This window comes from Pongo pygmaeus, chromosome 13 (assembly GCF_028885625.2).
Source record: "Pongo pygmaeus isolate AG05252 chromosome 13, NHGRI_mPonPyg2-v2.0_pri, whole genome shotgun sequence".
In the NCBI taxonomy this organism is placed as follows: Eukaryota; Metazoa; Chordata; class Mammalia; order Primates; family Hominidae; genus Pongo; species Pongo pygmaeus.
The window spans coordinates 95,885,071-95,907,423 of record NC_072386.2 but is presented as its reverse complement, the minus strand read 5'-3'; the positions used below and the strand labels follow the sequence as shown (position 1 = coordinate 95,907,423).

At 35.9% G+C, this 22,353-nt stretch overlaps 1 protein-coding gene across 6 annotated transcripts in view; it reads right to left on the bottom strand.

Annotated features, from left to right (window-relative positions):
* Positions 1-22,353, bottom strand: part of FSD1L (fibronectin type III and SPRY domain containing 1 like) — a 97,722-nt gene that overhangs the window by 35,539 nt on the left and 39,830 nt on the right. For all 6 annotated transcript variants that reach the window (XM_054500368.2, XM_054500369.2, XM_054500370.2 and 3 more), the window contains exons 6-8: positions 17,955-18,076; positions 2,709-2,918; positions 606-704 (exon numbers count right to left, since the gene is read on the bottom strand). In XM_054500368.2, the coding sequence (XP_054356343.1) occupies positions 606-704; positions 2,709-2,918; positions 17,955-18,076 (431 nt within the window). The remainder of the gene's footprint in view (positions 1-605; positions 705-2,708; positions 2,919-17,954; positions 18,077-22,353) is intronic.

Below are 22,353 nucleotides of genomic sequence, written 5' to 3'. Positions count from 1 at the left end.
CAGAAGCGGATTCTTATTCACGCCTTTCCAAACTAGGTCTAGGGATCATGGGAAAGTCATTTAATATATTAAAACTCTATTTTTTCATCTGCAATATGGGTATCAATAATATCTAGCATACTGATCTCTCAAGATGACTTTAATTATATAATAAAGAATTGAAAGTGTTTTGTAACCATTAATAAACTATATAAATGGTAACTGCTGCAATAAGATTCAGGAAAACAGAGAGGACTTGAACTAAACAGGTACTTCCCCAATATTGATTCATAATCCATTCTATGGGAAAACTCTGGGCAAATCTCAGTGATACTTACCTATTTACAACAAGATTGAAATTTATAAATTAAGCATCTGCCAGAGAATACAATACCATCATCTCAGTCTATTTTATCTGTATGAATACAATCATATAAGAAAAGCCAATGAAAACCACTACTGTAGTCCTATTTTCCCTTTCTTAAAATTCTTACTGTTGAGAAAGCTAGGCTAGGAGAACTAGAGAAGGAACTCAACATCACATGAAGTGCTTCCTGTTACAAAGTTATGAATAACTTCACATGTTAAGCTTTGTTTTATGCTGTATAAAGAGCTACTGATCTCACCTTTGGTCTCTAGAGTCACTGGATCAGAATACTCTCCAGCCACAGCCTTGTTACAAGCTCGCACTCTGAAATTCATATACTTTGAATCAAATTTTAAGCCTGAAAAAATGAAAACATGGTTTTCAGACATGAACAGTAAAGGACTCTATTCCCAAAAGTAAGAGTATGAGCCTTCAGACATTAAGAACTGTGTCTCTGTATTCAGTAAGAGTATGAATTTGTTAAAAGAGTGGTATGTGGGCCGGGTGCAGTGGCTCACACCTGTAATCCCAGCACTTTGGGAGGCCCAGGCGGGCAGATCACGAGGTCAGGAGATAGAGACCACCCTGACTAACACGGTGAAACCTCGTCTCTACTAAAAATACAAAAAATTAGCCAGGCGTGGTGGCGGGCGCCTGTAGTCTCAGCTACTCAGGAGGCTGAGGCAGGAGAATGGAGTGACCCCGGGAGGCGGAGCTTGCAGTTAGCCGAGATCGCGCCACTGCACACCAGCCCGGGCGACAGAGCAGGACTCTGCCTCAAAAAGAAAGAGTGATATGTGGCCGGGCACAGTGGCTCATGCCTGTAATCCCAGCACTTTGGGAGGCCAACTCCCGAACCTGAGGTCAGGAGTTTGAGACCAGCCTGACCAACATGGAGAAACCCCGTCTCTACTAAAAATACAAGATTAGCCAGGCGTGGCTACTCAAGATGCTGAGGCAGGAGAATCACTTGAACCTGGGAGGTAGAGGTTGCGGTGAGCCAAGATCGCACAATTGCACTCCAGCCTGGACAACAAGACTAAAACCCTGTTTCAAAAAAAAAAAAAAAAAAAAAAAGTGATATGTTCAAAATAAGAGGAATCATGATTTTATTATTATTTTATTCAAAAGAAACACATATACTTTATCAACTTTTATTTTAACCCAGTGATTAAAAAGTACCCTTTCAGGCCTCATTAAAAGTAGTATTTCACTCAGAGAGAGATGGTATAATTTACAATAACATATTCAATTTAAAGTGAACACCCTAAATAATTTTTATATTTATGAAACGTTTTTTATGTGAAAATGAATTTAAAGAGGAAGTAAAGCAGAGATTACTAACAAACATTTTGAAGTACAGTCTGGATTACTAAATCTCAGTTTAGAAATTACTAGCTATGGGACTGTCAACAACTTGACTGAGCCTCAGTTTTCTAGCTGTAGAACAGAAATAATAAATCCAACTTCATAATTGTTGTAAAGATAAATGAGATGTATTATGCTGATTAAATGAGATGTATATGTAATACACTTGAGCCCATCTCCTGATAAATGGTAACTGCTCAATAATGGTGCTCCTAATATTACTCCTCATGCATAATAAGCATTGGACAACTCAGGCAATATTTTGCCATTTCAAATATCCAAAGTCCACTATATATTGAGACATTCTCATAAAGGCTTTTAAAAGGTCAACACGAATTTCTGTTATTATACCAAGTCACAGGTCTTCTTTAATTACTAACATGAAGGTAATCTTAAAACAGTAAAAGCTACAGTATTTACATTATCAGTGAAATGGGTACTGAGAACATCTAAAAAACCAACAGCTTTTTAAGAGTCAGAAAACCAAGGTAAAAATTAAATGTTATTCTGAAATACTGTTTCAGAATATCCCTTCATACATATTTTACATATATTCTGTTTCACTATGTTACAAATGTCCAAAAGTAATAAAAACAAAGGTTTCCAGCCTGGCCAACATGGTGAAACCCTGTATCTACCAAAAAATACAAAAATTAGCTAAGGGTGGTGGTGCGTGCCTGTAGTCCCAGCTTCTCAGGAAGCTGAGGTGGGAGAATTACTTGAACCCAGGAGGAGGAGGTTGCAGTGGGCCAAGGTCCCGCCACTGCACTCCAGCCTGGGCGATAATAGAACAAGACCCTGTCTCAGAAAAAAAAAAGAAAAAAAAAGGGGTTTCCTTGATGTTTCAAGAGAAAATCACTTCCATAATGAATATCTAAAAAGTCAGCGTTGACTAAAGAAACTTAAAAACTTTATCCTTTAAAGTAACTCAAAATATTTTTCAAGAATACATTTATCTTCTGAGAATGAGATTCCTAAAATGCAGTCATGTTACCTGATAGTGTATATTCAGTACCCTTAATATTATCAATTATCTCCCAGCATCGCTCATCCTTTACACGTGGAAGTCCATCAAAATTAGTCTTCCTATGTTCCAGTACAAAATGGTCAATCTTATTATCTTCTTCTGGCATTCTCCAAGCTACTGTTACAGAGTTATCTGCCACCAAACACTCTACTGGATCTATCTCTGGAGCTTTGGGGACTGCAAAGAAGAAAAAAAAAAGACTCATTCATTCCTCATTTATTACAACACTAATCAAATATTGATATCACATTTATATCGTTCAAACTGCTTTTTCATTATGCTTTTAAACTGTTCAAAAGTAGATCAGATTAAGCAAAAGGATACCCCATAAATGTAAAATAACTATTTTCAAAGTACATACACTAAGGATAAGGAATCAAGAATGACTTGCTACTTCTGAACACATTATATTTTTAATCTGATATTTCAAATAGCTGTAGAATATAAATTAAATCAATATTAACAAACAGAATAAATTGCTTTGAATATAATGACAGAAATAATTCAAGAGTGTATTTTCCCTCTTAAATGTATTTTAAAATCTTGTTTCCCAACCCTGCAAAATACTTAAGGATTTTTAAATGTTTCTCCCAAGAGTTCTACAGTTCATTAAAATAAACTGAAGTAAATGAGCCACATTTAACATGTATGAATATTAATTTCTTTTCCATGAAAGACATATTTCATAGCTTTTTAACATTAATACATAATCCACTGACGTAACAAATGTAGAACATGGTCCTCCAGTGATACGAACTTGTCTGAGTCCAGCAGGTATCAGATTTAAACATTTTACTGCTAAAGAAAAGAATTCAAAAGATTTATTCCTGGTATGCAAGGCTAGTTAAACATTTGAAATCAATTAATGTATTCTATCACATAAATTGCAGAAAAATTATATAATGATATCAATAAAAAAAGAAAAATACCAATTATAAAGTAAAAAATAAAACTCTTTGTGGATGACATTACTGTCTATGTAGAAAATTCAAAGAACAGGCCAGGCGCAGTGGCTCACGCCTGTAATCCCAGCACTTTGGGAGGCCAAGGCAGGCAGATCACGAGGTCAGGAGTTCGAGACCAGCCTAATCAACATAGTGAAACCCTGTCTCTACTAAAAATACAAAAATTAGCCAGGTGTGGTGGTGGCATGCGCCAGTAATCCCAGCTACTCATGAGGCTGAGGCAGAAGAATCGCTTGAACCCAGGAGGCAGAGGTTGCAGTGAGCCAAGATCATGGCTACACTCCAGCCTGGGCAACAGAGCGAGACTCTATCTCAAAAAAAAAAAACAAAGAATAAAATTCCTGGAACTAACAAGTGATCACAGAAGGGTTGCAGGATACAAGAGATGAATAGGTGGAACAGAAAGGAATTTTAGGGCAGTGAAAATATTCTATATGGTAATATAATGGTAGATATAAGACACTATACATTTATCAGAACCCACAGAACTGTTTAACACAAAGAGTAAATGCTAATATAAAATATGAACTTTAGCTAATAATGTATCACTGTTGATTCATCAATTACATCAAATGTACCACACTAATGCAGAATAGTAATAATAGGGGAAATTGTATATGGAGGAGGTAGTGGGTTTATGGTAAGTTTCTGTACTATCATGCTCAATTCTCCACAAATATAACCCTGTTCTAAAAAACAAAGCAAAGTTGGCCCTCTGTATCCACAGATTCAATCAGCTTTGGATCAAAAAATATTTGGAAAAAATAAAAATAACAATACAACAATAAAAAAGTTTAAAACTACAGTATAACAACTATTGACATAGTGGTTACATTGTATTAGGTATTATAAGTAATCTAGAGATGACTTAAAGTATATGGGAGGATCCGCATAGGTTATATGCAAATAACCATTTTTTAGGGACTTGAGCATCTGTGGATTTTGGTAATTCTACGAAGGTGCTAGAACCAGTCCCCCACAAATACTGAGAGATGACTCTTGCTAATTTTTTTTAAAACCACAACAACAAAAGAATTACATATAAAAGTTAAGATGCAAAGCAACATGAGAGCTAACAAATAATAAACCCAGTAAAATAACACCAAGATGAAAAAAATTTGACTTAGAAAGGATGATCCATTTCCACTAACTAGGGTCTTCCCAAAGTTTAACTCTACATGTGTAATTGTACAATAAATACTTAGAATTGGATATAACTTATTAGTAAGACAACTGACAACCAAAAAAGCATTTATTATTTGTCATGACCATGAGTTTCCTTCATCTGTCTTGTAGGATTTCTGTCCTTATAATACATAATATTTGTTAGTCTCTACTACTGAAACATAAGAATTGTAGACTATTCACTGCCAAGAGAAGAGACTACAGGCATTCATGAATTTAATATGCTCTGCTATGCCTACATGTAAGGAAATGTAAAGGCCTATGGCCTGTAGCAATGTGAAAATTTTGCTGAGTCATAAATCTGCAACTGAAAGTCCTGAGAGGTTGGTATAAGAAAAGTCACTTAATTGGTGAGTAGGACTAGTTAGCACCCTGCTATCTACATCTCAATTCAGCTGCCATTCTAGTAAGACTGCACTGGCAGGCAGATTCTTCTTTCTTGTGAATAATGGTCCCCAAAAGAAAGTCAAGTGACAAAATGGAAACTGAGGTTAAAAAGAAAGAAAAAAATAAGAAAGTGGTGACACATGGGAGGGACAAAGATATTTAGATAATTTAAGAGTGGTATGTCAAATTTAGGTTGACTTGGAGCTAACATGTGGGAAGTTCACTCTAGCTTCTATATAGAAGTAAGAAAACAATTCATCAAATATGGCATACAAATTCAGGGGAAGATGAAAGATAGCGTACTTATAACATAAAAATATTACTTAGGTGGTGATGCAGAAGTCTTTGGAAGGAAAGCAATCCACACGTCTACCTACATACTTCTATAAAGCAACAGTGACGAACTAGCAATAGTGTAGAAATTAGCTGAAGAATTTACTAAATGTTTTCTCTGCATCTGAATGTAAAAGGATAAGTGGCATCAGCATTGCCAGACTTATTTTCTTAGCTCCAGAAAGGAGAAAGGATATAGAGTCAAAATTTCAATGCATAAGAAATGGCTAAGAGTAGATAATGACTTTGTAATTGTCATTGATCATCATCACTTCCACTGTTAAGACTCAGGTGTGTCCATAACTAATATTACTACATATAATGTACTGTAGGATAGGTTATAGTGGCATCTATGGAATTAATAGATATTTCTTCATTTTATAAGTTAATTTGATTCCATCTTATAGAAAATTTTTATGCTATAGAATATTAAAAATTAGAGATTTAAATGCATCCTTCATGAATTTTTAAAACCTATTACATTTTTCTGCTGGGCACAGTGGCTCATGCCTGTAATCCCAGTACTTCAAGAGGCTGAGGCAGGAGGATCACTTGAGCCCAGGAGTTTGAGACCAGCCTGGGCAACAAAGTGAGACCCCATCTCACTTTGACAAAAAAATCAGAAAAATTTAGTTGGGTATGGCGGTGCATGCCTGTGTGGTCCCAGCTACTCAGGAGGCTGAGGCAGGAGGGTTGCTTTAGCCCAAGAGGTTGAGGCTGCAGTGGTTGTGCCACTGTACTCCAGCCTGGGCGACACAGCAAGACCTTGTCTCAAAAAACAAACAAACAAAAAATCTTATTACAGTTTTCCTTCTGGACGAAACTCCTCCAGAAAAAGGTTTCTTGCTTTTTTTTTTTTAATCATACCTCATTTTGCCAAAAAGGGAAATCCTAACTGTTCATGCAATCTATTTGACTGTACAATAAGCATGGTCTTGGTCTGTTAAGCCATCATTGAAAGCCCAAAAGAAAAGAAGTAAGGTTGAAAAGACTGCATTTTAAATCTTTTTTTTTTATCAAAGTAGTTGTAGTATCTATGTGTATGTTCACTCCCTGTCAGAATTTATAAGTGATGAGAAACCTAGATAAAGAAAATGAAGATGTATACACTGGATTTTAGGGGAGAAAAGTTCTACTTACAACAGAAAACATTATGGGGAAAAAATGTTATCATTGGTATTAGTCATTCACATGAGAAAACTGAGAAGGGGGTGGAAAACAGTTAAAGCCTGAACTGCTATAAATCAACATGTAAATTCTCCAAGTATGAGTAAAAAAGTGAACTTAAGATAAATACAAAGTAAAATATGCAATTTCAAAGGCAACAATCCAACAAAGTTTTCTTCCTAAGTTAAACAGAAAAGTAAAACCGAATAATGGTAGTAACAACAATAGCTATCATTTATTGAGTGCTTTCCACATTAATCCTTACCATTACAATACCATAAACTTTATATTATCATTATCTTTATTAGGAGCTCAAAGATGTCAAAGTGACTTGCCCAAGATTGCACAGCTAGACAATTAAAGAAGAAACAGGATTTAAACATAAGCAGTTTGACTTAGAGACAACAGCCTTTACTCTTCTTAAAGAAAGGCACTCTAAGCTAAGGCCATATATGTTAGTATATAAAAATATATAAAATCGAAGAGCAGTAGCATGCAGAAAGATATCTGAATAATGATAAAAAGAAAAAAACATATATGAAAGTTGAACTATCTGGCCAGGTGGAAATGAGTGATCTACAAAACTAACACAAAGGGATGAATGATAGGAATCTAACTGACCTGGAAACCTAAAGGAACCTAAAGGCAGAATCTCTGAAAAGTTCTGAATTTGCCTTATTGATAATTTAATAACCTGGAAAGTACAGTCTGTGTTTGGTAAACTAACTTTTTTGGACCTAAGTATGACCAATAAGAAGAACACAGATGTAAACGGGGAAATGATGGCTGGGTGCAGTGGTTCACGCCTATAATCCCAGCACTTTGGGAGACTATGGCTAGAGGATGGCTTGAGACCAGGAGTTTGAGACCAGCCTGAGCAACACAGTGAAACCTCTATCTCTAAAAAAAAAAAAAAAAAAAAAAAATTAAAAATTAGCTGGGTGGCATGCACCTGTAGTCCTAGCAACTCAGGAGGCTGATGCAGAAAGACCACTTGAGCCAGGAGTTAGAGGCTACAGTGAACTATGATGATGCCACTGCACTCCAGGCTGGGTGATAGAGAAATACCCTGTCTCAAACAATAAAAAACTGTAAATGATGGGAACTTTAGAAATAAGCAACAATGTCACCTTAAAGAATTCACGAAAGCAAGAGATTGGACACAATCTGAAAAAAACTTCAAAAATTTCAAATAGAAAAAGAAGAGGACTCATACACTATCATAAACTGTTATAATTATCGTATAACTACCATACTCTGGAGGGATCCTATCATAGCAAAAAAAAAAAACCCTGCATAAAACAATTTTATTGTGTTGTATTGCTGAGCTTTTATAAATATGGCAGTGCTTCTCACCTCGAATGTGTGCAAAAATAAGCCTAAGTTACCTCAAGTCCAACACTAAGACTCTTGAATCAGAATCTGCAGTTGATTTGCATGCACTTTAAAGTTTGAGAAGCACTGGTCAATATCTTCTGATGAATGGATTCCCTTTACAACACTGGCTTCAAGTTATTGTCAAGCTTCTTATTGAATTATTTTAGTGATGGGAAGAATTACTATTTCCTAAAATTGATCTTGTCATAGTCAGTCAGTTGTGGCTATTAGAAAAGCCTTTCTGATATTATTAAGCTGAGTTTTCTCCATAAAACTACTCCATTTGGAAATGAAAGGGAAATAAACTATCTCAAATGCTTGAGATTATAATCCCTTGGCAAAATTTTTATTTAAATTTTAATTGAAATTGTACTTACTTAAGGAGTACAGCAGAATGTCTGAGACTCCAGATCCAAGGAGACCCAGTCATAGGAGTGTCCCCACACATTTGTGAATTTTACCTCCAGGAGCTTACCAGGTTCTCACCATGAATAACTAACAGAGAAAAATCCCCTTATGCTTCCACAGCAGGGGGAGGAGAAAAGGAAGTATTTTGAAATACATCAGAGCTTCTGTTCCCTTAGGAGAAACTATTTAATCATAGTCTAATCTGCTGGGGTTTTAACAGAGCCTAAGTGACCTGGGGAAAGGGAAATATCCAACTCCAATCAGCTACTCCATGTGGGCAAAGGGAAATAGCCAAACCAACCCCAGCCCACTCCAGCCATCCTGTTCCACTGAAAAATCCAGGAATGAGGAGTGGGGAAAACTGAGAAGTCCCTTGCAAAGTTCACGGTCCAGAGGCACAGGATCACCAAAAGACTGAGACCTAATTATAGTGCTACAGAATGCTTCCCCTCCCACACACCTTACTACCACATTAATAAAGGCCAGTTTACATCAGTTTCTTTAACCCAATACATGTCTGGTTATCAAGAAAAAATTACAAGACTCAGATATGGAAGAGATGCTGGAATTATCAGACCAATAATTAAAAACAGCTATAATATTCTGAGGGCTCTCATGGAGAAAGCAGAGAGCATAAAATGGAGAAAGTAGACAGCATAAAAGAACAGATGGGCAATACAAGTGGAGAGTTAGAAATTCTAAGAAAAAACCGCAAAGAAAGGCTAAAGATAAAAAGCACTGTCTCATAAATTAAGAATAATTTAATGGACTTAATAGCTGACTGGAAAGAATCTTTTGAGTTTGAGGATCTCTCAACAGAAACCTGCAAGATGAAACAGCAAAGACAAAAAAGATTGGAAGAAACCCCACAGAATAGAATATCCAAAATTTACTGTGGAAGTACAAAAGAAGTAAATATGTATAATGGAAATTACAGAAGAAGAAGACAGAAAGGAACAGAAGATATATTTGAAACAATAATGACTGAGAAAATCCCAAGTTAATGTCAAGACACCAAACTACGGATCTAGGATGCTCAGGGAACATCACCAAAATAAATGCTCCCTGCCATACACACATAAACAAAAACCATATCTAGGCATATATTCAGACCACAGAAAATCAAAGACAAGGAAAACACTTGAAAGAAGCCAGGTGGGGCGGAGAAGGGGACCTTACCTATAGAGGAACAATTCTGTATACCTTGAAATTATCCTTCAGTAGTGAAGGAGAAATAAAAACTCTCTCAGACAAATAAAAATTGAGGAAATCTGTTGCCAATAGACATGCTATGTAAGAAATGTTTTTAAAAAGTTCTTTAAAGAGAAAGAAACAAAGAGCAATGGAGAAGGATAAGTGAAGGTAAAATAAAAACTTATTTTTCTTATTCTTGACTGATCTAACCAGTTAACAGTTAATTCAAAACAATAAGGGCAACGATTTATTTGAATGTGTGTGGTGTATCTGTGCTTACACATACTGCTGCATAAGTGAAATAAATGACAACAATGATACAAGTGATGGGAGAGAGGCAGAAAATCACTAAGTACATGGTTGAACTCAACAACTCCATCAATCAACTGCATATAATTGATATCTACAGACTACTTCATCCAACAATGGCAGAATACACATTCTTCTCAAGCTCCTATAGAACATTTGCCAAGACAAAGACTACATTCTGGGCCGTAAAACACACATTAACAAATTCAAAAGCATAGAAATCATGCAATGATTAAATTAGAAATCACTTAACAGAAAAAGATATATAGCTGGAAAGTCCCAAAATACTTTGAGATTAAACAACCCACTTCTAGCGTGGGCACAGTGGCTCATGCCTGTAATCTTTGCACTTTGGAAGGGGGGCGGATCACTTGAGATGAGGAGTTCAAGACCAGCTTGGCCAACATGGCGAAACTCCATCTCTACTAAAAATATAAAAACCACACTTCTAAAAATCACATAGTCAAAGAATAAACCTCAAGAGAAATTTTAAAACATTTTGAACTAAATGAAAATGAAAACACAACTTATCAAAATTTGTTGAATGCAATGAAAATAGTGCTTAGAGGGAAACTGTAACACTGAATGCACATATGGTCATGAGCCATAAGCCATATAACAACATTTTGGTCAATGACAGACTACATATACAAAAGTAGTCCCATAAAATTACAATACCATATTTTGATTGTATTTTTTTCTAAGTTTAGATATGTTTAGATACACAAATTATTATCATTGTGTTACAACTGCTTACAGTATTCAGTACGGTAACATGCTCTACAGGTTTGTAGCCTAGGAGCAATCTGCTATATAATATAGCCTAGATGTGTAGGAGACTATACCATCTTGGTTTGTGTAAATACACTCTATGATGTTTGCACAATGACAAAATTGCCAAACATCACGTTTCTTAGAATGTACCCCCACCACTGACAAATGATTATATTAGAAAAGAAGATCTAAAACCAATAATTTAAGCTTCCACCTTGGTAAACTAAAAATAATAATAATAATAATAATAATAAAGCCAAAGCAAGCAGAAAAGAAATAATGAAAATTAGAACAAAAATCAGGTTGGGTGTGGTAGTCACACCTGTAGTCCCAGTGCTTTAGAAGGCTGAGGTGGGAAGATCACTTGAGGCCAGGGGTTTGAGACCAGCCTAGGCAACACAGTAAGACCCCATCTCTACAGAAAAAGATTTATATTAGCTGGGCATGGTAGCACATGCCTGTAGTCCTAACTACTGAGAAGCCTGTGGCAGGAAGATCCCTTGAGCCCAGGAGTTCAAGGCTGCAGTGAGCTATGATTATATAACTGCATTCCAGCCTGGGCAACACAGCAAGACTCTATCTCTAAAAACAAACAAAAAACAAGAACAGAAATCAATGAAACTGAAAACAGGGAAATCAATGGAAAAAAATCATGAAAGCAAAACCTGGTTCTTTGAAAGATCAATGGAATCAATAAACCTCTAGCCAGACTAAGGAAAGAAAGAGGATGCAAATAACTAGTATCAAAAATGAAAGAGGGGGCATCACCACAGATCCCATGGACATTAAAAAGCTAATCAAGGAATTCTATGAACAACTCTATGTCCACAAATTTGATAACCTAAATGAAAGGACCAATTCTATGAAAGACACAATCTGCCAAAACCCACAAGGAAAACAGACAATCTGAATAGGCCTATATCTATTTTAAAAATTGAATCGATATTAATAACTTTCCAAAACAGAAAGCACCAGGCACAAAAGTGTTCACTGGTGAATTCTACCATACTTTTCAGGACAAAAGTATGCTAACTCTCTACAATCTCTTGTGGAAGAGAAAAGTAGAGAGAACACTTCCTAACTCATTCTATGAGGCCAGCATTACCCTAATACCAAAACTGACAAAGATATTACTGCAAAAGGAAACTACAAACCAGTATGTCTCATAAATTAGATGCGAAAAATCCTCAGCAAAATATTAGCAAATCAAATCCAACAATTAACAAAAAGAATTATACCATTGACCAACTGGTATTTATTCCAAGTATGCAGGCTGGTTCAACATTTGAAAAATCAATGTAACCCATCACATCAACAGGGTTAAAAAGAAAAATTTCACAATCATATAAATAGATGCCAAAAAATGCATTTCACAAATTCCAACACTCATTCAAAATAAAAACTCTCAGTGAAATAGGAACAGAAAGGAACTTCCTCAACTCAACTTGTTAAGAAATAGCTACAAAAAGAATTACAACTAACACCTTACTTAATGGGAAGAAACTTAAAATGTTTCCACTAAGTTCAGGAACAAGGCAAGGATCCCCCTCTTTCTACTGCTTCCAACATAGTACTAGAAGTCCTAGGTAATGCAGTACGACAATACAAGGTAATCAGGTTGGGAAGAAAGAAATAAAACTGTCTTTGTTAACAAATAACATGATCATCTAGGTAGAAAATCCAAAAGAATCAACAAAAAACTCCTGAAACTAATAAGTGATCACAGCAAGGCTGCAGGATACAAGGCCTACAACTTTCCTGTATACCAGAAATGAACATGTGGAATTTGAAATTAAAACACAATACCATTTACATCAGCACCTCCAAAATGAAATCTTTTGATATAAATCTAACAAAATATGTTCAATGTTTACATGAGGAAAACTACAAAACTCTAATGAAAGAAATCAAAGAACTAAACTAATGTAGAGATATTCCAATGTTTATGGCTAGAAATACTCAATGTTCTTAAGATGTCAGTTCTTCCCGATTTGATCTACAGATTGAATGCAATCCCAATCATAATCCTAGTAAGCTATTTTGTGGATATCAATAAGATGACTCTAAAGTTTATATGGAAAGGCAAAGGATCCAGATAAAGGCAACACAATATTGAAAAAGATCAAAGTTGGAAGACTGAAACTAGTCAACTCTCAGACATACTATGGGAGGCGGAGCTTGCAGTGAGCAGAGATCGCGCCACTGCACTCCAGCCTGGGCGACAGAGCGGGATTCCATCACAAAAAAAAAAAAAAAAAGCTACAGTCATCAAGACGTGGCACTGGTGAAAGAAGAGACAAATAGATCAAAGGAACCAAAGGCAAGCTTCATGAAAGAAACAGTAAGATAGGCTAAACATTATTAGAATTAAAAATCTTGCTCTGTAAAAGACATCGTCAAGGGGAAAAAAAAGTCAGACAGGGAGACAATATTTGCAAAAGAAACATCTGATAAGGACGACACAGAACTCTTTTTTTTTTTTTTTTTTTAGATGGAGTCTCACTCTGTTGCCAGGCTGGAGTGCAGTGGTGCAATCTCGGCTCACTGCAAGCTCCGCCTCCCGGATTCATGCCATTCTGCCTCAGCCTCCCGAGGAGCTGGGGCTACAGGCGCCCACCATCACGCCCGGCTAATTTTTGTATTTTTAGTACAGACGAGGTTTCACCGTGTTAGCCAGGATGGTCTCAATCCCCTGACCTTGTGATCCGCCCGCCTCGGGCTCCCAAAGTGCTGGGGTTACAGGCGTGAGCCACCGTGCCCGGCCTAAAGAACTCTTAATATTCAACAATAAGAAAAGAAACAACCCAATGTAAAAAAAAATAGGCCAAAGACCTTACAGACATCTCACCAAAAAAGACATACAGACGGTAAGTATATAAAAAGATCCTTCACATAATATGTCATTAGGGAAATTGAAATTTTAAAAAACAATAAAATACCACAATACCACCAACTGGTGAAAATGTGGAGCAACAGAACTCTATTCATTGCTTGTGGGAATGCAAAATCATACAGACACTTAGAAAGACAGTTTGGTAGTTTTCTATAAAATTAAACACACTTTTACCATACCATTCAATAACTGGCATTTATCCAAAGGAGTTGAAAATTTATGTCTACACAAAAATGTGCATACAGATGTTTATAGTAGCCTTATTCATAACTGCCCAAAGTTGGAAGCCCAAGATGTGCTTCAGTGTATAAATGAATAAATAAACCATGGTGCATCTAGACAATGGACTATTATTCCATACTAAAAAGAAATGAGCTATCAGGTCATCAATATACATGGAGTAAACTTAAATGCATATTACTAAGTGAAAGAAAGCAACATGAAAAGGCTACTTACTATATGATTCCAACTATACAAGATTCTAGAAAGGGCAAAACTATGGAGAGAATAAACAGATCAGTGGTTGCCATTGACTGGGGGTAAGGAACGATGAAAATGTGGGGCACAGCAGATTTTTCGGGCAGTGAAAATACTCTGTATGATAATACAACATGGGATACGTGTCAGTATACATCTGCCCAAACCCATAAAATGTACAATACCAGGAGGGAACCCCCAATGTAAACTATAGACTTTTCGGTGATAATGATGTGTCAGTGTAGGTTCATCAATTGCAATAAATATACCACTCTGGTGGGAGACATTGATAGTGAAGAAGGCTATGCATGTGTGAAGGTATATGAGAAATCTCCATACCTTTTCATTCAACTTTACTGTAAACTTAAAACTGCTCTAAAACTAAAGTTTATTTTTAAAAAGCTACAAATATAAGAAAATATGTGTATTTTTACAATCTTGCAATAGTGAAAGTCTTTCTAAGTAAGACCTTTATAAAATCTAAGAGTCACAAAAGAAAATTGTGATGTATTTGACCGCACTAAAATTAAAAATTTTGCTAGGAAAAAAAATCACCATAAATTCAACAGGCAAATGATCAAGGTGAGCAAGGATATACACCACATAGGACAAAGGTTGACTTCCTTAATATACTAAAAGGTCCTACCCCACATATCATTAATAAAAAGACTAACAATCCCATGAAAATTTGACAAAATTCATAAATAGGGAGCTCATTTTTAAAGTGACTTATGAAAATATGACAAAAGCACAAACTCATTCATACTTAAATGAAAATTAAAACAATCATAATACATTTGTCACCTATTAGAATAGGAAAAAAAAAAAAAACCTGACAGCAGTGTTTGCAGCAGTATAACAATACAGGCATTCAAATATTTTCCAGTACATATAAACTGTTAAATCTCTTTGACAACTTAAAATCTACTCAAATTTAAAATAAACATGTACTTCCACTTCCAGGAATTTGTCCTCAAGAGATAGTGGCACCTCTCTGCAAATATACACAAGTATTTGATCATTTCAGCATTGTTTCTAATGAAAAGACTATAAACCTAAATACTCATCAAGAACTAATTACATTCCTACTATCTAGTCATGAAAAAAAAATAAAGGAGATGTACAGTGATCTGGAATGAACTCCTACATACTGTTAAGTGGCAAAGCAAAATTATATAACAATGTATATGTATGCTTCCTTTTTTGAGTTTTTGCTGTACTATATGCTTCCACCTTTTTAAAGGAGGTGAATTATATGTTAGATTTAAACACATGAAATCGCCAAAAATTACTAATTACATGATTCTGCCTATATGATGACACTTTTACAGGTATAGACTGTTTCTAGAAAGATAAGCACATGCTAGTTAACAATGGTAGGTCCTAGGGAAGAAAATTGGAAGTCTGAGATGAGAGGGCTACTTTATACTCTTTTGTACTACTTTGGCTGTTTACCACATTCATATATTCCTTTTTCCAACAAAAATACTAAAGTAACTTTAATATGTAAACAGATAAGCAGGAAAGGACAACTTTCCTCTCTAGGTTGCTGAAATTTTTCTTTGCTCTCCACTCAGATGGAAATTATATTAAGAATGTTCTATATCTGATGGCTATATGAAGAAGGGTGAAATTCTGAAGTTTTAGGGTCATACTGGTGGTAAGTAGAGACATATGGTTAATGTCACTTCTAAACTTATTTCCTATTTTCCTTTCTTAAGTAAGAAAGTTCACATTTGGAAATATATTCCCTAGTCTGAAATTTAAGTCCCTATCTCCCACAAGTGAACATAAAAGTGTTCTACTTAAAAGTAAAACCTCAGTTAACTGGTAACCTGTGCCACCTCAAATTTTCAAAACTAAAATAAAATCCAGCTTCTTACCAATGAAATTCTACATGTCAGATTGAAAAGACCAAACCATTTTAAATTATATGGTAATCAAAATAAAACTTTTAAAAATGTTTATTCCTGCTTTAATATCAGTTTTACTCTTAAGTACAGCCCTGTGAATGAAAATATAGAAATTCTGAAAGGCCAATGTTTAGGTAAATAGCCAATGACAAGTACACTTTCTTCCTCTACAACTATAGTTCCTTCTCTCATCTTTTCCTTTTATGAACTCCTCTAGAACTTCTAATCTATATCACACAAATTAGTATTTCACTTGTGCTACCCTTCCTAGTTTCCATTATAGTGTTAGAACTACTAACTTGTTTTTCCAATCATATTTTAAAGTCCCTGACCATATATTCAAGGAAAAAAGGAATGGTTCCATATAATCAACATTCTCTATCCAAAAACAGTTAGCCTCCAAAAAAAAAGTACTTGTGCTCACGCCTGTAATCCCAGCACTTTGGGAGACCGAGGCGGGCAGATCACGAGGTCAGGAGATCGAAACCATCCTGGCTAACATGGTGAAACCTCGTCTCTACTAAAAATACAAAAAAATAGCCGGGCTCAGTGGTGGGCGCCTGTAGTCCCAGCTACTTGGGAGGCTGAGGCAGGAGAATGGCGCGAACCCGGGAGGCGGAGCTTGCAGTGAGCCGAGATTGCACCACTGCAGTCCAAACTGGGTGACGGAGCGAGACTCCATCTCAAAAAAAAAAAAAGTACTTGTAAGGAAAACATGTCACTTTCAAGAAATTCCTTGATCCCTCAAATCACCATATCTAAACAGTTTATCAGCAACATGATGCAAAAAAAAAAAAAAACCTAACCAAAAGGTTGTAAGTCATATTCCTGACTTGTCCCCAGCAAACTCATGTTGAAGTTTGGTCACCAATATGGCAGTGTTGGGAAGTGGTGCCTTTAAGAGGTGATTAGGTCATTACAATGGATTAATGTCTTTCTCAAAAGACTGGGTTAGTTCTCGTGAAAAAAGGTTCTTACAAAGTGAGGTTGACTCTCTTGTTTTGCCTTTTTTGCATGTGTCTAGTTCCCCTTCTGTGCTCCATCACGTTTTGACGTAGCATGAGGCTATCACCAGAAGCTGCCAGACACTGCTGCCCAATCTTGAACTTCTCAGCCTAGAGAACCTCTTTTCTTTATATAAATTACCCAGTCTCAGGCCTTCTGTTATGGCAACACAAAACAGACTAAGATTGGTTCTTAATTGGCTCTTTTACATATGTGAATAATTTGGGGACTCAATCACAAATGGTTTTGGCTACTGCAATATCCTCATGTTAATACTTTAATAAAATAATGTTAACATATTGCTGAAGATAAAGTTCCATCTGAGCCAACAACCACAATAATAATAATGACAACACCTAACATTCACTGAATTTTAACTACGTGCAGGTACTATTACAAATATTTTAGAGGTATCAATTTATTTAATCCTTATAAACACCCTAGAAGAATAACATCACATTTTAAAGATGTTAAAAATGAAGCAAGTTAAGTAAATTGTTCAAGATTACATAGCAAGTAAGCAATAGGATTCAAACCTAAGAAGTCTGGCCTTGAGACCAACTGCGAACCATCACACCATACTGCTTCCCTCTGCCAAGCTAACAATAAGAGATCCCTTGATAGGATTCTGAAAATACAATTTTTACTACCAATAAAATCTCTAAAAATAAAAAAAACTAGCAAATTTAATTATTCCTTAGCTGAATGAAAAAAAAAAATCACACTATACTTCCTTAATATTTACATACCAATGTTCACTGCAAAAAAATCTTGTAGAAAAAAAAAAGTTTTTATACAAAACTTTACATGTAATACATGTATTTACCTGGCAAAAACTTCAAAGTTTGCAGCATCTGTCTTTCCTGTGAGAAATCCACCATTAAATGAGTCATGTTGTCACTGACCTTTGGTTTCAAAGAAAGGCGAAAGGCTGAAGCCATTGTGACTCTATGGTAAACACAAACATACTTTTTAAAACAAAGAAATAGGAAGTATCAAATCATATTTAATTTATAAAATGAAAAGACAAATTATATCACTAATAATTTCAGAGACTATAATAAAAGTAAAAAGTGAAATAGAAATTTGCTCTTAGTCTTCAAAATTAACTAAATAAAAAACTACAAAATGTCTTTTTAAAGACATTTAAGACAACTGGTTAGCAACTTTCCTCCCAGCCAATTTTTATTAAATTGCATATATACGAATAACAACAAATATCCAATAAAAATAATCTTTACCAGAGTCAACATTCATCTGAACATCTGTACACTCAATCTTACTGACTTCCTGATGCCAGCCTTACTCCTTTTCATATGCCAGACAATGAACTTAAATTCATTTATATTCATTTGAATCACACCTTGATTCAAACATTCTCCCTAGTAATAACAGCTACCCCATGTACCCTAAAATAAAAGTAGAGATAGATTGACCTAATATTGTATAGTTTGGTAGTTGCTAAAGATAGGCCATGGATAAGAAAGGAGAGAAGTGAAATCACTATCAATGAATACCATACTAGGTGTCACTCTGATCTATCAACATCAGCTGCAGGGAAGCCTACTAGAAGAAACCGCCCTGTGAAAAACTATATGCCATGGAAATAATAGGAATTCAATAAACATTTACTAGATGAATGTGGAGGGAAAAACAAAAAAAGAATGAAGCCACTTTATCCAAAGTACAGAGAATCTGTAGTCCATTAAAACTGAAGATTAAAAGAAACCCTCTTATTAATTTATAATTTTATCTCAAATTTCAATTTTTCATGCTCCAATAAATTTCCACAAGTATCACAAAGTAAGCCCCTTACTATCTTTGGTTCAAGAATGATTAGAAGTACTACAGGTGAACACTGTCCTCCTAGTACACAATTTGGAAGGGGAAGGAAACAGAGCTGGTGGGACAAGGGGGAATACTAGGCCTAGTCAATTGTATCTGCCAAATCAATTGGATCTGCCAAATCTACCCAAGAAGTCAATGAAATGAAAGATGTCAAACTTGCTATATTCACTTATTTTAGGATGAAAAATGTCAAGCTGTTTCTGTATTTAGTTATTTTACTTCATTTTAGAACTAGTAATAATTTAATAGTAACAATAAGTAAACAACAGTTGATGCGTTTATCAAGAAGAAAGTGCTATACTGAAATATAATTTACAGCAAAGGGAATTCACACTGCTTACTATACGCCAAGGATAATGCTGAGTATTTCATGCATATTACACTAAGCTGTCTCTCAAATAATACAATTTCAATAAAAAGGAACAAATACTGAGTCCTACATATGTTATTCTTTACAGCCCCAAGTATCTTGTGATTCAAGGACATCTGAAAGAGCTATAGTCAGATACGTACTTACTAAATGCTCACTGAATCAGTGAATAGGTTAGAACCTACTTGGTTAATTCAAAACCTGACTAAATATTTAAATGTTTACTGAGAAATGTTGAGAAAAAAGATCCTAAAGTATTTTAGAGAATTTTAAACCTTAAACCTGTAAGATCTGATTAAATCACCATGATGTCAAAGAAAAAGTATATGCCCCATAAATGCATTGGAAAAGCTTATCAAAGCTTTAAAAAAAAACAAGAACAACTCTTATTTTCTAGTCAATGAAAACTTAAGTTTCCATGAATCAATTTAGATGGGCAACAATGCTACAATCTTTCAGAAGACTGAACTTTAATTTTTAACTTCATGTATTTAGACATGTGCCTCAAAGCCCAAACTAAACATCTAAAATTCATTAGATAATTCTCTACACTACAGGATCCACAAGGCTAGGTATGTTTTAATTCCCCTTGATTTTCTTAGTTCATTTCTACTAGCACAAGGTAAATTCAAGGATCCTTCGCTCCTGATTTTTGCAAAGAGAAAATAACTACAAAACATAGTTTTCATTTCCTCAAACTACCTAATTAACTTGACTCTCTTTCAAGAACCAATAACTCCTGCAATATACCCTGACTAATCATATTCCAATATTATTAAGTCCCCAGAAGTACACGCTAGTAATTCTATAAAGTTATAGAGATGTGCTTTTATCTTATTTCTATCCTGAGTTTTCTCTCTTAATCCTGCTGTTCCTCTGTGTAACTTCTACCATAGCAAATGATAAATTATGAGTTTTCACAGATGTTTTCATTTTTTATATTTGATTTCTTGCTCAGATATGTTACACATTCTCCCTTAAAATCCATCTATGCCCTTATAAAAAGATAATCCTAGGGTGGGCATGGTGGCTCATATCTGTAACCCCAGCAATTCGGAAGGCTGAGGAGAGAGGGCAGCTTGAGCCCAGGAGTTTGAGACCAGCCTAGGCAACATGGCGAAACCCCATCTCCACAAAAGATACAAAAAAATTAACTGGGCATGGTGGCACGTGCCTGCCAGTCCCAGCTGCTCAGGCAGCAGAGGTGGAAGGGCCCCTTAAGCCAGGGAGGTCCAGGCTGCAGTAAGCTGTGATTGTGCCACTGCACTCCAGCCTGGGTGATGGAGCAAGACCCTGACCCCCCCCCAAAAAAAAAAAATCCTTTCTTTGCTTGGTGAAAATAGCTACAGTAGTTATTTTATTATGACTATATGTTTAAATTATTTTTATATTTTAAATGGCAATAATGGAATTCTAAAAGCTCACTTTTGGGGAGTACCAAAAACTACATCAGAGAAACCTCAACATTATAAAGCTAAACAACAAATTTTAAAAATTAAGTTGAAGGGCCGGGCACAGTGGCTCACACCTGTAATCCCAGCACTTTGGAAGGCCGAAGTGGGCAGATCACTTGAGGTCAGGGGTTCGAGACCAGCCTGGCCAACATGGTGAAACCCCATCTCTACAAAACACACACACACACAAATTAGCTGGGTGTGGTGGCAGGTGCCTATAATCCCAGCTACTTGGGAGGCTGAGGCACGAGAATCGCTTGAACCCAGGAGGCAGAGGCTGCACTGAGCCAATACTGCACCACTGCACTCCAGCCTGGGCAACAGAGCAAGACTCTGTCTCAAAAAAAAAAAAAAAATTAAGTTGAGAGTCAGAAATGTTCCTCAGTCAGGAAGTAAAAATTCTGCCCGGGACCACAAAAATGCTACATGGTTTGAACAAGCAAAAAACACACACACACACACACACACACACACACCACACACACACAGTTTGCCTGAACTCTAATTCCTGAGATCACCTGGATACTTATGAAATCAAGCCAAAAGGCTGGCTTAGAAGACGCAAAAAACCCAAGCTTCAGTGAAGAATACAGCCATTGAAATTGGTCATAAAATTAAATTCTGATAAACAAATCTGGGTAAAGACAAAGAGTTCAAGGATACAGACAAGATTCTGTGATGCAAAGAGCCATATAGAATCTTGAAAAAAGGAGAGATTTTGCAAGGTCATGATTAGGAAGTAACTTCTAATTCGGAAAATTAGGAACTAGAGAAGGATGTAGTGGGATAGGTAGCTAAACAGTAAGTATAATATACCCAGGGAGGAAGATGGATGACTCATAGCAATTTCCAGACACAACCCAAATCTACCTTATCCACAAAACTGACCTATCTAGCATCCATTCCTCACACAGCTAATATTTTTCACCTTCAAACTTTCACAATCATCTTTCTAGATCCAGGATTTATAAGAATGATCCATGTCTTTAGCTACTGCCTGATGTAAAATATACAAAAAATATAAAAATTAATATAGGACCAGGCACAATGGCTCACACCTGTAATCCCAGCACTTTGGGAGGCCAAGTTGGGCAGATAGCTTGAGCTTAGGCGTTCCAGACTGGCCTGGGCAAAATAGCAAGACCCTGTCTCTACAAAAAATACAAAAATTAGCTGGGTGTGGTGGCACATGCCTGTAGTCCCACCTACTCAGGAGGATAAGGCGGAGGATCACTTGAGCCCAGGAGGCAGAGGTTGCAGTGAGACAAGACCGCACCACTGTACTCCAGCCTGGGTGCTAGAGTGAGACTCTGCCTCAAAAAAAAAAAAAAAAAAGAGAGAAACCCAGAAGTAAAATTTTCAGCCAAGATTAACAATAGAGGCACTGTTTTTCACATAATCTATAATGAAAATTTTTGTAAATTATCTGATGAAGAATAATTTAATCTAGGATTTGGAGTGGTACTTTGAAGAGCTGTGCCTTTCAGAGAATCTCATGATCCTCAGATGAAAAAACTTGCTATAATCTCAATACAGACAATACTCAGTGACTA